Consider the following 16544-nt stretch of genomic DNA (forward strand, 5'->3'; position numbering starts at 1 on the left):
TGTTGAAGTTCATGACAGTACAATTAGAAAAGACTGAACATGTATGGCATGTTGGGAAGCCATACTGGGAAGCTGCATTTGAACAAACCGCAAAACTTCTGGAACAATGTCCTTTGGACCAAAGGGGAGAAACCAAAGTTTGGAAATAATCAAACGCAGCATAGCAGCACAAACACTTCATAGCAACCATCAGGCACGGGGGTGGAGGGGTGATGAGTTGGGCTTATTTTGTAGCCACAGGACCTGGGCTCCTTGCAGTGCTCACATCTAAAGTTGTCTCACACCTAGAGCTTGGCCAAAATTGGATCATGCCCACAACTCTCAATGAACTGAGCAATGTTCAAAAAAGGAGTGAGATACTGATGAAGTCATACTAAAAATGTTATTTATTTTACAATAACTTACTTAGTTATTGCTGCTAATGGTTGTTCTACAAGCTACTGAATCATCGGGTGCACACTGTCCTTTGAAAACATTGCTTTTGACAGTTAATTCAATTCAGTTTTATATATATAAAACTATTGCCTAAAGGTGCTCCCCATTGTAAGGTAAAGACCCTACAATATTAGAAAGAAAATCCCAATCATTAGATGATCCCCTGTGAGCAAGCACTTGGCGAGAGTAGGAAGAAAAGAAAACTCCCTTTTGACTGGAAGCAAGCTCAGGGAGAGGCAGTGATCTGCCATTAGTGAGTGAGGGGGAAGAGAAGAGAAAAAAGATGAGTGTTGGAGAGTGCAGCAGTACACAGGATAGTTTAATAGCATGAAACAAATCATTGGGTTGACAGTTTGAAATAAAAGCCCTCTTGGAATAGTAGGAGATTAACATAAAAGCACTTGGTGCAGGCAGCTCTAAATAAAGACTGGAACACAGTTTGCACAAAACAATAGTATTGACCCTCTAATGCCAAGTGCATCATATTTGATACCTGAATTTCTGAGACTGCCGCCTCATCAGTGAGATTTATTTCTTATTTACTGAAAAATCGAAATAAATAAATTATACAATACATTTTTAAGCAACACTTTACACTGCTCAAAAATCCCAGATGTTGCAAAAGTGATACAAATTTAACCTTTTATATGGTTTTTAAATTTGTCAGAAGGTTCAATCAACACTCCAGTTTTGTTTTGTTTTTTTAAAGTTAATTTTCTGGCAATTATTTCATGCATCAGTCTTTCTAGGGTTAATTTATAACAATGCAGTTCCGCAGCATTTGCGCCTACACAGCACAAATGCAGCTACATCAAGCTTATTCTTTTTGGACCTTGTGTCCCTTTCCAACTTTTCTTCTGCCACTAAGGTAATGAGAATTATTTCTCTAAACATTTGAGTCTCTATTACACCAGACCGATAGGTCTCTGGCCAAAGAACAGTGACAAAGGTAAACTGTATTGTATTAAGTTGTCATATCCAAGTTCCAGTGCAGCATATTAATAAGATGGTTTAATTTAAGTTTGGACAGTTTTCAAATTGCCTGTAAATTACCGTTAGCAACGCTTTCCTGGTACCAATCATTCCAGTAGGTCAACTGTAAAATCTCAGTCACAGAAAGGGTGAATTACACTAATACTTAATTTAATTACTTACTCAGGTATATGGATGACTTAAACATTCGTTCTACCTTCATATTACACCTAAGAAAATATTATGATGTACCTGCTGATGACTTTAAAATAACTGAAAAATGATGTGTTAACAGGAGAATTTATCATAACTGGCACCAGTCACTTTGACATTGATAGATGACTCACATGCTGCTGCATAATGATGTTATGCTTGTATACTGATTGTTACCCAATCTTACGTATGTGTGTATGCATACCTGCCAGCCAGCTTCTTTATCTCTCTAGTGAAGCATGAGTGTGAGAAAACAGATGACATCTGAGCTTTTAGTCAGCTAATGATATCCTGAGCCACTGGCTTTGGCCCATACTCCTAATTACTATAGCCATTAGTGACCAGTTAAATCACAGAGCTACAGAGACTTTAACCTTAAAATCAAATGTCTTCATAATTCCTCTAAGCAGCACTTATATTAATGGCATTGTCTGGATTTCATATTCTTGTTACAACATCCAGTTTAACAACATAATTGCATTCTCACTCTGCGATAGGATTTGTGACTGAAATAAGTAATTTAAGGACAAAACCCTTGTTTGTGTTGCAGCATCTTGGGGATGCACATATTTGGCTGTAAGTTTAGCTTGAAGACAGAAGCAGGGGACACCGTGCCTGACAGGAAGAACTTTGACTCCTTGCTTTGGGCTATCGTCACCGTTTTTCAGGTAAGAATAGTTCAGACACACAGGTGCGCTTATGACTGCACATACACTTTTTTTTTGAGTAGGTGAGTGTCTGTGCCTGTTTTTGTGTGTCCCCTGTTTCACTCTGTGCATATGTTTGCTGCAGATTCTCACCCAGGAGGACTGGAACATGGTGCTGTACAATGGCATGGCGTCCACCTCTCCCTGTGCCGCTCTCTACTTTGTAGCTCTTATGACGTTTGGAAACTACGTGCTCTTCAATTTGCTCGTGGCCATCTTGGTTGAGGGTTTTCAAGCAGAGGTAAGACACCTGGATTTAGGGGAATAGGCAGCATGGAGATGAGAGAAAATGACCAAGCAGACTAGCCAAATCAATAGAAAATAGCTGGATTTTTGCTTTTTGGGATTCATCATGTGTTTTTAGGCTGTCTTTTAGTGTTTTTGGGGTCTGTTTGCCAACTTTTGCAGCCTTCACAGTGGCTTAAACAAATAATAAGCAGCTAGCTTGATTAAACAGCCAGCTATTTTTTTTATTATTATTATTATTATTCATTCTTGCTGAAGCTACTTCTTCTGTTTGACCTCCAACCAAAGCATAGCAAATCTTCTGTTGTTGGCTGCACAAGTGAACACAAGAGTGTGTATGCACTTCCTGTGTCTGAGGAACTTAGGACCAAGTGGATTACTTTAATAGCAATGTCCACACAACAGTAGGAAATACATTATTAATTTGCTGCATAATGGATGTAATGTAACCGCTTTCTTTATCTCTAATTGTCTGTGCTCATGCATATTTTAATTGAGTCAAATTCCAAATACAGTAGTCCTGACTGAAAGGTTTGAGACAACCGGACAAATATGAAATAATTAGACAAACATTGGCCTTTAAGAATAACAGAAACAAGCTGTCACTTTAAGCCAGGGGTGTCAAACATAAGACCTGGGGACCAGAATCGGCCCATCTGGACCACTAGACGGCTTTAGAAAATGTGAAGGAGGGCACAAACTTGGAACATTTAACTGTATTTTTGCAGGTTTTACAGTTTTTCCTGCTTATAAAGACCTCCCCCATGGCTATTCATACTCCCCAAAAGTAGTTAGGTTATGGAGTTCTTTTTTTTTTTTTGCACATTTGCTTCTAAGGTGAAAGAGTCATGCTGACAGATCTCTTTCAATTACTTTCTTTATCATGTAGAAAAAGTCCTCTGCACCCCTAAAAATGCAGATTTTATAACAGTGAGGTTATCTAACACAATCCACATCCACATAAGTTAATGTGAACTGCTGGGTTTTCACCCACGTAGGAATACTGAACGTCCACAAACTGCAGTCACTGACTCGTGTCACAGTTACAGCGGAGAAGTAAACATCAGTGTTTCAGAGCTAGATCTGACAAGTGAGCGCTAACAAACAGCCCTGGGAGGAAATGTGTCTTAGATAATTAGGTAATAAAGAAAGAACTGAAAATTAGGAATGTGTAAGCTTGTAATTGTTAGCTTGTAATTGCTCATTATTTCTTTTCTTTCTTTCTTTTTTACACGCTCTTTGCTTCATTGTTTGTTTCTTCTGTCTCTCTGATTCGCCCATTTATTTTCTCTCACTGTCCCCAAAAACAGGGTGATGCAAATCGCTCCTACTCAGACGATGACAGGTCTTCCTGCAATTTCGATGACAGTGACAAACAGAAAGACTCCCTGCACCTATCAGGTGAATGCTACCTCCCACAGCTTCACTGCATATTTTTCTTTACAGACAAATTTTTTTCTCAACTCTAGAATTTTATTGCCATTTCCCCCCAATACTTACAGATTTGCAAATATAACAGTTTTTGAAAAATTCTTGTTATTATCCAGCATCAACTTTGCAACACTTAAATCTGTTTGCTCGAGGGGCACCGTCATATTCAAGCTCTGTGGCGTCAGGTGATTTGTTGTGCCTCGGGCATCAAAAACTTGGTATGAGTTCCACAACAAACATACCTAAGCACCTTTTTTCCCCCCCTTTTCCCGGTCTGGAATGTAAGCAGAGCAAACTTTAAATAATGCATGACTGATGCCATTCCTCCATCCACTTCTCTCCCCACATATCCCCCGGCGTAACAAAAGAGAACTCACCAAGAACCACCATCCTGCAGCAGCGAGCAGCATTTAGCAGCGCATTAGCGAGTCCTCTGATGGCGTCTGATCACAAATCTTGCCCATAAATGTCAGGGTACATGGAAGGGAAACACATTTGGAATGGCAATGTTTACTGAGACCTATTCCATCAAAAGACACGTTTGAGAATGGACAAGCACTCTGAGATATCCCTCTGTTTCGCTATTACAAGTTCCTCCCTGGTCCTGTAAGGCAATTTAGTGTAAATGAAATCTTCCTCTTCCTCCTGGAGCTGACTGTAACATTGTTTTAAGACATTAATTGCGTACAGTGATGGAGAGTGTGGAGTTTTGTGCTTTCATCGCATCAACAAAGACAAGGCAAACAAAAGGAGGGAAGGCCTTATTTAGTCTTATAGTTTTCCTTCTCACTCATCCGTCTTATTTCTCTTCTTCCCATCATTTAGCACTGTTTATTTTCTTTTTCCCTGTCCTCCTCCTTCTTCTTCTTTCCTGCAGACCCAAAGATATGTACCCTGACTCCTAACGGGCACCTGGACATGTCCCCGTTGCCTGCCGGTTTGTTTCCAGGAGAGAGGTTGACCTTTGCTCTCAGCTCCAGGAAGAATAGTGTCATTTCTCTTGGCAGAGCCAACCTGGAGCAGAGGGCTGTGGTAAGTTGATGGGACTGTGCATAAAGTAGCAGAAAAATGAAAGCAAACAAAGAGCATAGCTGCTACATCGTTAGCTCTTATGACATAAAATTTAATTGGTCGCAAACATAGATTTTCAACACATTTCAAGGTTTTACGCTTGCTTATAAATCTGAAAATGTGGGTGCTGGTTCTTATTTAGCGTTTTTCTACTCTGCCTGAGCACTCAAAGCACTTGCCTCATTTGCCCATTCATACATTTTCTATCTAAGCACGTTTCTATCTAACATTCACACACATTCATACTTAGATGAATGCATCTGAGAGCAACTTGGGGTCAGTATTTTGTCCAAGGATATTTGGGATATTTTGTCCACTGATTGAACCGCCAACTGTGTTATTAGCAGATGACCTGTTCTACCTCCTGAGCTACAGCTAGCCTAATTAAACTGAACTGTAATGAATAGCAAATGATTAAAATAATTAGTAATAAGAGTTGCACTGATGTTATATTACTTCCAGATATCATATCAGTCTTTCTCTCTCAGTATCCAGGTCGAGGTTACCACAACTGGGGCCGTCCTCTGCCTCCCCAGCACCATGCCTTGTTGACCCGCCGCTCTAGCTGGAACAGCCTAGGAGGCCGGCCGTGCTCCTCCTCATCCCCCTCTGCTAGTCCTGGCTTCACCCCGACTTCCTCAAGGCCCTTCTATGGCTATGGCTTGGGAGGTCTAGGAGGGGTGGTCGGAGGAAGCCTGCGAATCCGAGGTCCCCGTGCCTCCTCATCCCCACACCACCACCTACATCATATCCAGCCGGACGAGGAGGAGTCTCTTCTCTCCCCACCTGCTGTCGCTCCCCACTCCCTCCACCTTCCCCATCCCATGCTCCCAGGTTCTTTTGGACCCAGGAGAGACCGGAGAGCTCTATCACTAGAGCTGCCACACCTGCTCCAGGTGCCTGGACAAACTCACCCTCTGCAGCACCCCCTTCCCTCCATGACTCTTAATGCCAACCACAGAAAGAAGAGCCTCTCTGGAGGGATGATAATCAGCAGCGGTGGCAACTTCGGAGGGCTTCACCAAGACTGTAACGGGAAGACTCCACTGTCACAGCTCCTCCAGCCCCCGCCTAGACATCCAACCGAGCAGGCCGGAGGGTCCAATCCCCAGAGCCACCTGATGGCCGAAGTCTTCCCCCAGGTCAACGCACGGAGCAAGGACCGAGAGGACCTGGATGATGACATCGACTATGTAGGCTACTATTGTGTGCATGTGCGGTTAAGGAAATTAGACACAGATGCAGATAAGCAGCTCTAAGACGCACTATGTAAGAGCATTTAGAGAGAACAAAGAAACACAATCTAGGTTTGTAATACACAACAACCAAACCATTAGCTTTTATGTTCAAGTATAAGGCTTTACATGTGCAATAATCTCCCGCTCTCTTGTGTAGGATTGCCAACTACTTTGTGCAAAGCCCGCACTCCCTATCACCTGGGCCTCATGGGAGCCTCATTGTTTTCATTATAAACAAGTCTGTGTATGAGGGAAACAAGGTTAATTAGAAAGGACTATTTAGACAGCGGGGGAAAGAGCTATACAGATGGTAATGTTGGAAGATGCTCCGAGCTGTTGCCATAGAAGTGTTTCACTTTGGTAAATAATTTAATTATGGAATCTAAACAGACGGTTTCGCTCTGCCGTTCTGTGTGTGTGTGTGCATGTTGTGTGTGCCATGATCTGCTCTGATATGTGTGTTTGTTGCAGAGCTTGTGCTTCCGCATCCAGAAGATGTTAGAAGCGTACAGACCAGACTGGTGTGAGACCAGAGAAGACTGGTCCGTCTTCCTTTTCTCCCCGCAGAACAAGTAAGCCTCGCCTTTATCCGAAGCCTTCCAAACGTACGAACGGATTGCCCAGTTCTGTTTCACAGCTCATCAGTGTGAAGGACAGTTTCAAGTTCCTGCGAAAGCACCTCTGCATTAGAGCATTGATCGCCACCTTACAAATAGCAAAGCGATCTCCTCTGAACCCTCCCCTTTAGTCAGAGAGCAAGAGGGAAGGCATAAATTTAATACTGTAGGCAGTTCATTAAATTATGCATTAATTTGTAGTGATGCCGTGTTACGATCTGAGAGGAAGGGTTTGACTAGGCACAGTTGAGTATTTCAATAAAAGCCATTTAAACGTGTCCATGTGTGTCCCCGAACAGTTTGGAATAAAGTCGATCTCGCTCTCTCTCGTAGTCAATTCATTTTCATATTCATTCCGTTTCTTTTCATCCATCCCTTATAAACACTGCAGCGGAGACATTTAATTGCTTTTTGGCAGTGCACAGCGTCACATGCTAAGTTTTGAAATGCATATTCAGTATTTATACGTCCCATCTCATTCTGCCCCCCCCCCCCCCCCCCCCCCCCCCCAAACACACACCCACACACACACACCACAAACACGTACACACAAACACACAATTCTCTCTCTTACTCCATTTGTTTCTCTCTTATCTCTCTATTCTGTTCCCCCTGCAGAGGACTGTACTCAGGAGTCTGGTGCTTCTGAGAGTGTTGTTAATGTAATTTGTTTTGAATTAGGAGAGATGTAAACAGGGGCTGAATGAAGCTATTTACTCACCAAGATGTTAGGGAGCTCCCATGCACATTCAGGGAACTTGGCTCTCATTCCGATTGGATGGAAGGGGTTTTAAAAGTGCGTCTGGGCAGACTGAGGCCTTTCATTGTTCCCTTCAGTTTAACTTTTTTTTCTCTTCTCCCCTGCTATCTTCTTCCAGGTTCAGACAGATGTGCCAATCTATCATTGCCCATAAGCTGTTCGACTACGTAGTACTGGCCTTTATCTTCTCCAACTGCATCACAGTGGCTCTGGAAAGGCCCAAGATACTACAGGGCAGCTTGGTAAATCTATCTAAAATGTTTGTTTGCACGCGTGTGTTTGACACTCCAGCTCCTGTCTGCAGTTTCTGTGCGGTAGCTGTTTGTATTCTCCGAGGATGAATTCACTTTTATGATCTATAAGGTGCAGTAAGTGCTGTTTTTACTACTCCTAATTGGCCCATCTTCACTTTCTGACTGTCAACCCTCTCTCCCGCTCTCTCCCCCCGCTCCTATTTCTGTCCAGGAAAGAGTGTTTCTTACCATCTCCAACTACATCTTTACTGCCATCTTTGTGGGCGAGATGACACTCAAGGTAACGTTTTACAACCTGTCTCTCTATTACTGCCAATGCAGGCGGCGCAGAGGCGTCGTTTCTCTGTGTTTCCTCCCATGTGTGCAGGGTTGTCTCTCGCTCTGAATTGCCTTTGCCTTAGTGACCCACGGCCCATCCTCTTCTCCTCCCTCCTTTCTCAGTAATTCCCTCGTTCCTATGGAGAATAGAGCAATTAAGCAATGTCATTAATTAGGGACTAGTCTACTCCTATGGAAGCAGTCCATCTTCAGCACTCCCCCACACTCTGTCCCTCCTCCAGTCCACTTCTATATTAAGTGGTCCTTTTTTTAAGTCTGTTTGTTTTTTCCACTTCCTGAGACTCCTTCTGGTGTCACCTATTTTTTTTCCCTGACTCTCGAATATTTTTGTTTCCCCATTCTTTCCCTCTTTAATTTTCTCTTCCTCCCTCCACCACAGAGTCTGTATTCTCTGAGAAAGGCTCTGGCACAAGTGGGCCATCAATTATGCACTCCCACAATCAATTATTAACCAACCACCGCACGTCGAGGAGCTACAGCCTTGTCAGCCCCCTGGCTGAGCCGTACATGTCTCCCTTCATGTCTCTGTCTGTCTGGACTTTTGTGTGGCTTACACATTGTGTGCCGGTGTGTGTTTGTTTGTGTAACTTTAATCTCCCCATAGGACTCCGCCATGTAGTTTAACGATGTATACAAAATGCAGCGACATAAATGAACAACACTGCAGGGTTGGTCAGCATGTCTGAGGTTTCTTCAGATGCATTATTACATAATATATTCATTAATTTTGAAAGATTTCAAAGATATAATTTCACACAGAAACTGTTCATAGAGTAAATACCAGTCCTATTGCATAATTAGAATAGCAAACTCTATAGCACACTCGTTATAAATTCATTTACACTTTTATTATCGAAGGCTGTTAAGATTTTGGCATTCAGAGCTAAGATGTGTGCCAGGCACTGATCTTTCAGCCATCTTGATGTTTGCAGACTAACCCCCACGGTCCCTCTGAAGCTTTAGCAAACACTCAGCAAACGGCTTCAAATGTCAGTTGCAGATTTTTTGCCGAAGCAGACATAATGCTCCCACTGCTGCTTACCAAAACAGCATCCGTCTGTGATTATGTGCCTGTACAATAACCACTCGTAACATTTAAACTCACAGACATGTAAAATCCCATCATATGCTAATATGATATATACTAATATTTATTCACAAGTCAGTAATAAGGGAACTGGTCTTTTGGGTGTTATGCACTAGATCGGTGGATATTACCAGTTTGTAATGTGGCGCTTCATGTCTGCTTTCTCATCTCCAGGTGGTTTCCATGGGTCTGTATGTGGGAGAACAGGCTTATCTGCGGAGCAGCTGGAACATTCTGGATGGTTTCCTGGTTTTTGTGTCTTTGATTGACATTGTCGTGTCCATGGCGGGAGGGGCCAAGATCCTGGGTGTGCTCAGAGTGCTCCGGCTGCTCAGGACACTGCGTCCCCTCAGGTTGGCACCAAGCCATGCATTTTTTTTTCTTTTTATTATCATTATGTTTTTATTGTATCTTTTTTCCTGATCTCCTGAAAGTCAGGCATGATCATCATCATGTTTCCTGTCAATCTTTGCTGTCCATACAGTTTTTACAAACCTGTGAAAATGTTGTTCTTTAATGTTTTAACTGAAAATGGCTAATTAGTAATGCTCTGACAGACAGATCAAAAATCTAAAATCCAGTGTAGGAGTATTTTGTCCCACAGATATGTTTCCTGCAGTGTTTTGATCTTCTGTCACTTGTAGAGGACATCGGGTCTTGTTTGATCACACAAAGCTGCGATGTAACGATATTGTTTCCATGTTTGCGTGGATTTGAGGTAAAGATGAAGGAAACATGTCTAAACACTAAAACATACCCTAAACAAATAGTTTCTGAAAATCAAGCTTTTAAAAAAAATCAGATTTCAGTTCCCGTCATTTTGAAAAGAAAGTTCATGTAGGCGTAAAGGTCTTGATGCACAGGACAAAAATGAATTGCAAGAACGGTTCAGTCCTTGTATCTGACAGTGTTGTGGTTTAAAAAAAGACCTTACACTGGACTTCATTGATGTATGTTTTTTTTCATCCATTTACCCCTCTCCTTTCTTCAGAGTGATTAGCAGAGCCCCAGGCCTGAAGCTAGTGGTGGAAACTCTCATCACCTCCCTCAAACCCATTGGCAACATTGTCCTCATCTGCTGCGCATTCTTCATCATCTTTGGTATCCTCGGGGTCCAGGTAGGAACAGCTGTCTTCAACTACTACTTCTTCCCTCACTGCACAACATTTTGAGCTGGTGCGAGGTTTTATCAGCTTATTATTTTACGCTTTAAGCTCCTTAGAGAGGTCCAGTCTCTCTAAGGCGTATTTCTCTGTTTTATATATAAGTAGAGAGCTCCAAATCTTGGTTTCTTTGTCCTTGAACTGACAGCTCTTTAAAGGCAAGTTCTTCTACTGCTTGGGTCCTGATGTCAAAAACATCACCAACAAGTCTGACTGTTTGCAAGCCAACTATAAGTGGGTCCACCATAAGTACAACTTTGACAACCTGGGACAGGTGAGTACCACGTGCGGTTCCTGCACTTACATGTTTTACAGTACACAATAGAAAAGTGTGTAGTTGTCGGGGTGAGGTAAGGATAACAGTGTTTTTTGTTCACATCCCTGTATTGTCTAGGCTCTGATGTCTCTGTTTGTACTCGCCTCCAAAGACGGCTGGGTCAATATCATGTACCACGGTTTGGACGCCGTGGGTGTGGACCAGCAGGTACCTGAATATAAGCTTTTATGATTTTTGAGGAAACAACCTTTTATTTTTTTTAATCTCAATAACTCTCTTTTTGTCTCCTTTCCCATCACAACATAATACTTCCACATCTCCAACCCCAGCCGATAACCAACAACAACCCGTGGATGTTGCTGTATTTCATCTCCTTCCTTCTCATCGTTAGCTTTTTTGTCCTCAACATGTTTGTTGGCGTGGTGGTGGAGAACTTCCACAAGTGCCGTCAACACCAGGAGGTGGAGGAAGCCAAGAGGCGTGAGGAGAAACGTCAGCGGCGTATGGAGAAAAAGAGGAGGAGTAAGACGGAAGTTAGAAAGGAAATGGAGATCGAGAATAAAAAGACTAAAACCTAGAAGAGGATTTTAAAAAAGGCAGAACGCAAAAGTGGTTGAAGGGGGAAAGAGCAGGGATTGAAAGGGAAGTCAGAAGCAGACAGACATTTAGAAAGCAACAATGGGTAAAAATCAAATGGAAAACTATGACAATTACCATAAAATAACAAGACAGAGTAATACAATGCACAAAGGGCTTGAAAAGAAGAACTTTATTATCTCATTTTAGCACTATTGTTATTATGACACATTGCGAGACCCATTTTCCTAAGCTGAGATCATCACTGATGAAAATTTGTGCTATAAAAACAGAGAGATGGAAATTGAGGCAGATTGATAATAAAAACAAACGTCAAGTATTATGTTTTCTAACATTGCTCCAATTCCTCTTTTTTCTGATTTTACAGCAATCAAGCCACTTAAATTATGCTTTTTAAGGAACGTCTGATTACACAACCAGTTCTGTAACTTAAATCAAAGAGAGCTTAAAGTGAGGGTGACCTGAAAAGGAGCCTTGCTAAATCACTTTGTTTCAGACGCTGGATGACGTGAGAGCCTGCACCAAGGCCGGACAGATGTAAACTGCAGAACAATAGATTATATTAGAAATTACACACCTGATCCCTGTAACAGTTGAGGAGCTGTGTAAGATATAAATAAAAACAGAGTGATTTGCAAATCTTATGAATCCATATTTTATTTAAAATAAAACAGAGAAAACACCTGTTTAAACTCAAACGTTTTACTAATTCATGAAAAACATTAGTTCATTATGAATTAATGGTAGCAACATGTTGGGACAACCAGTTACTTGAAAAGTAAGTTGTGCTCAAAAGAAATTGTTAGAATGATTGTTTTAAAAAGTTGTCACTGTTGTGCTTAAAATGTGTAAACCTTGCCTTTAACTGCAGGCACATTCTATGTAATATTCTGGGTTACTTATTTAGTAAGGAATGTTTGTCTGGGATCAGGTGAGGAGCTCGTAGCTCCAAGATCCTGATCCGACCGGCTTCCCTTGCAAGTTGCATGGACTGAGCTCTGATCGTCTTGCTTCGTTCATGGGGATATGTCTCTGAACTAGCGGGGCCTGCGAGTGCAGACCTAACAGAAACAGCAGGGAGAACATTTTACAGCTAAACAGGTTAACTGACAGCAGGACTGGACTGGATATAAAAGAGCATATTAGAGAGGAAGAGTTATTGAGTATTCAATCTGCAAAAAAAACTGTATCTACAAGGTGTGGAATGGTTTCAGAATAATTCTTCTCAATGTAAAATTATATAATATATCAATATATACAGTACAATTCATAATATCATCAGAAATCTGGAGAAATCTCTGTGTGCAAGTGATGAGGCCGAAACTCACTAGTGGATACTTGCAATCCTCAGGCCCTCAGGCAGCACTGCATTAAAAACAGGCATTATTTTGTCATGAAAATGACTGGATAGGTTCAGGAACTCGTATATAAATCCCAGTCTGTGAACATAGTTCTCTGTGCCATCCACAAATGCAGGTTAAAAAGCTCACTGTGTAAAGAGGAAGCCATATGTGAACATGATCCAGAAGTGTCGTCGTCTCCTTTGGGCCAAAGCTCATTTAAATTGGCCTGAGGTAAAATGGAAAAGTGTTCTTTGGTCAGATGAACTGAAAGTTTAAAATCTTTTTGGATAACATGGATGCCACATCCGCTGGACTAAAGAGGAGAGGGAGCTGGCTCAGGTCAGAAGCCTCTGATGGTATGGGGGTTCTTTAGTGCCTATGGAACTGGCTGCTTGTGCATCTGGAAATTTGTTGCATTATGAAACAAAAATATAGAATAGAATAATAGCCAGAACCCAGCTTTTAAACATTGTTAAACACGGGGTGGATGCTATAGAGTGGTAAACGTGGCCCTATTACAACTTTTTGCAGATGTGTCACTGCCATCAAATTTAAAATGGCCTTTTTAGTTCTGTTAAAAATAAAATGAGGCTTTATTAATCATTTAATTCAGATTTTATTTATGTTTTTCACAGCCTCCCAACTCCTTTGGATCTAGGGTTGTATTTTGAAACTTCATTCCCACAAATCTACTCTAATAATGTCCAAGAAACAAAGAAAAGCTTGACTGGGCTTTTTCATAGTGGGGTCACATGATTTGGGGGGTTTTCTATGTTATCTCTCTATTATTGTAGCGTCTTTATCCCCGTTTTGTTTTTTGTTTTTTAACAGAGGCTCAGAAGCTGCCCTACTATGCCAGCTATGGCAACATGCGCCTGATGATCCACACACTGTGCACAAATCACTACCTGGACCTCATCATCACCTTCATCATCTGCATCAACGTCATCACCATGTCCTTAGAGCACTACAATCAACCTCATGTAAGCAGAAGTTTACTTGTGTGTGGAAAAGTGCACGCTGGTTGTGCATATAGCTAATTTAATTTAATAGCTATGTATGTCATGCAAGTCAGGTGTTTTCAGCTTACGTGTGCTTTTCATATAAGCAGAAATACAGAAATTGCTGCAAGCTGCATCTTACTAGAAAGAACGTATGCAGGCTTTTTATGCTGAGTATTAATGCCTGTCATATCTTCCTAATTTCTTTTCTGCATCATGCCACAGCTTTCAGCCTCACGCTCTTCTTCCCTTCTCCAAACAGCAGCATCTTAAATTCCACAGACTAGTCAAAGCATCAGAAAACTGTATTCCAGGCTCCATAGCACGTATTGTGAGTATCTGGAGTCCGTACAAAGGAGCTGTGATTGCACTGCTGATTTGACAAGGGGCTGCTGTCAGAGTGCTGTTACCGGTACAGTATCTGTGTGGCACATGGAGGTTTAAAAGCCTGACAGCGCTTTTGTAAGGGAGAGAAAAGTGATTATCCTTGAGATAAGATGCCCATTTGACCTTTAAAATGGAGTGAGCTTTCTCAAACTGACCGAGCATCAGATAAATATCACAGGTCTCGGCTGTGTTTGTCAGCTGTTGGTCCTGACATTTGGGAGCCTCCCACTTGTTAGAAAACACAGCTCTATTTATAAAGGGAGAAAATAGCCTCTTCAGTGACTGGAAGCTGGATTGGGTGTAAAAAAAAAAAAATAAAGCATGTTTGCATTTGGATTATTTAAATACTATTTTATATCTTTAGAGGACATAATGCGTGGTGTGTTTCTGGTGCCGTGAATGGAGCATGCTCTCCTTTGGCCTCTGGCTTGTTTGATTTTACGATACACACAGTTGGAAAAATTCCAATTTGCTGATGCAACTGATAATTCACTCTACCCCATTATTTATACACACACACGTGCCCCTTTTTTACTCTCTCTTTGCAGTCTTTGGATCTTGCCCTGAAATACTGCAACTACTTCTTCACCTCCATGTTTGTGCTGGAAGCAGTGCTCAAACTCATTGCCTTCGGCGTCCGTCGCTTCTTCAAAGACAGGTACAGTGCCTGTTTCTACTTTTTGTGATCAAGGCGTGATACTGCTTGAAACCATTTTCCTGTCTAAGTGTAATAGTGCTTATTTGTAGCAGCGTGTTTGAATACAAAAAAGCTTGGCAGCACAGCACAGCAGATCTCATCCTTCCACTGTGGATTTGTTAAATCTGCTGTCCAGAGATAGATTATGCTGTTTCTGAATGACAGACAGCTTTTCTTATGGCCCCACAGTGTCTAACCTTAAGCAGCCTTTGGATTAGATGTTGACATTTATATCAGTCAAAAATTACAATGTCATCCTGTGTCACTGTCTGTTCAGCTAAGCCACTTATTACATATATGATGATAAAAAGAAAAAAAAGCAACAGAAAAAAACCACTAAGTCGACTATTAGGGCTCTTGGCACATGCTATAATCTCTCAAGTTAACATATAATATAAATAGTGCTACAATAAACAGTCACTTAGTTCAAAGTGTAATGGCTAAATAAATCTGCCGTTTGCTTTGATCATTATAAGTGGAATAGCAGCTTTGACGGCATCTAGGAATGTGCTGAAATATTTGCGCTGGCGTTAAGACGTTCTGTTGTTAAGTCTACTAAATAATAAGCACTACAAATATGACACTTAGCACAAATTGTGGGTTCTGTCTATAATGTCTTAAGTAGTATAAAGAGCATAGTACCTCAGTCTGCTTAGCTGGAAGTTAAGAAAGTTTTAAAAAATAAAGAGGTTTGTTTTTCCTACTTTGTTTCATTTATGGCCACTAAAGCCCTCTATCATGCCCTTATTCAAGTTATACTGTGCAAATAAAAACCTTAAATTGCTTACAGTTAAAAGGCTTATTTTAAGGTGCATAATAATATAATAATTACAGTACTATGCAAATGTCTTGAGCCAGCCCTCATGTATAGCAAAGAACTGATTTTAGATTGTATCTTTAGTGGACTTGATAGGCTATAGAAGCCTATCACATAAGCATGTAATCTGCTCCCATTTCTTTAGTTGAATTTACAAAAATTAAAAAAGACAACACAATTTGACTGGAATGAACTTGTAGTTTTGCACCACCAGGGTGATTCACAAAGAGCTATTAACTAAAAAAGGACGTATTTTGTAGGATATTTTGGCGTAGTGTGCAGTGTGACAAAGGAAGAAGTGTTAAGCCTAAAAAACACTATCAGCAGCAGATGAACAGTGTCTGAAAGTCATGAAATTCAAGTCAAAGAAATAGGGGAAAAGACCATCAAAGACCTGAAACAGGACACAAGAGATGCATCTAGCCCTTCAGCCGATCCATCTACTGTTCACTGAAGCTTCATCAGAAATGCTCTCAGTGGAAGCCTGGCAGTCAAGAAGCCTTCTTTGGGAAGGGAAACAGGGAGAAAAGGCTGAGGTATGACAGATTGCACAAGAATTGGACTGGTATTCAGTTGTAACAGGTCTGATGGAGTGATGAATCCAAATGTGACATTTTTTGGTTTGGTTTTTGGAGGTCAGGACAGGAGAGGTACAACAGTGAGAGCCTACAGTCATCTCTAAATCACGTTGGAGGCTCTATCAGGCATTGGAGCTGCATTTGAATGAGTAGTACTGAAGAATCTCATCAAAATTAATGAAATTATGAACACAAAAAAGTACTGTGTGATTTTAAACCACCATGCAATACCATCTAGAAAGCATCTGACTGGCAACAGCTTCATTTTTCAGCATGACATGATTTCAAACACACTGCAACACACTGGGACACTA

General features: G+C 41.2%; 1 protein-coding gene across 6 annotated transcripts in view; it reads left to right on the forward strand.

Moving 5' to 3' along the window:
• Positions 1 to 16544, forward strand: part of LOC134626127 (voltage-dependent T-type calcium channel subunit alpha-1I-like) — a 116973-nt gene that overhangs the window by 68785 nt on the left and 31644 nt on the right. For all 6 annotated transcript variants that reach the window (XM_063471656.1, XM_063471659.2, XM_063471654.1 and 3 more), the window contains exons 11-25: positions 2171 to 2288; positions 2413 to 2568; positions 3884 to 3974; positions 4882 to 5036; positions 5564 to 6268; positions 6785 to 6885; positions 7809 to 7932; positions 8156 to 8224; positions 9545 to 9723; positions 10362 to 10488; positions 10682 to 10807; positions 10928 to 11017; positions 11140 to 11332; positions 13582 to 13733; positions 14687 to 14796. In XM_063471656.1, the coding sequence (XP_063327726.1) occupies positions 2171 to 2288; positions 2413 to 2568; positions 3884 to 3974; positions 4882 to 5036; positions 5564 to 6268; positions 6785 to 6885; positions 7809 to 7932; positions 8156 to 8224; positions 9545 to 9723; positions 10362 to 10488; positions 10682 to 10807; positions 10928 to 11017; positions 11140 to 11332; positions 13582 to 13733; positions 14687 to 14796 (2496 nt within the window). The remainder of the gene's footprint in view (positions 1 to 2170; positions 2289 to 2412; positions 2569 to 3883; positions 3975 to 4881; positions 5037 to 5563; positions 6269 to 6784; positions 6886 to 7808; positions 7933 to 8155; positions 8225 to 9544; positions 9724 to 10361; positions 10489 to 10681; positions 10808 to 10927; positions 11018 to 11139; positions 11333 to 13581; positions 13734 to 14686; positions 14797 to 16544) is intronic.

The sequence above is a fragment of the Pelmatolapia mariae genome, linkage group LG4 (assembly GCF_036321145.2).
Source record: "Pelmatolapia mariae isolate MD_Pm_ZW linkage group LG4, Pm_UMD_F_2, whole genome shotgun sequence".
NCBI classification, from domain to species: domain Eukaryota; kingdom Metazoa; phylum Chordata; class Actinopteri; order Cichliformes; family Cichlidae; genus Pelmatolapia; species Pelmatolapia mariae.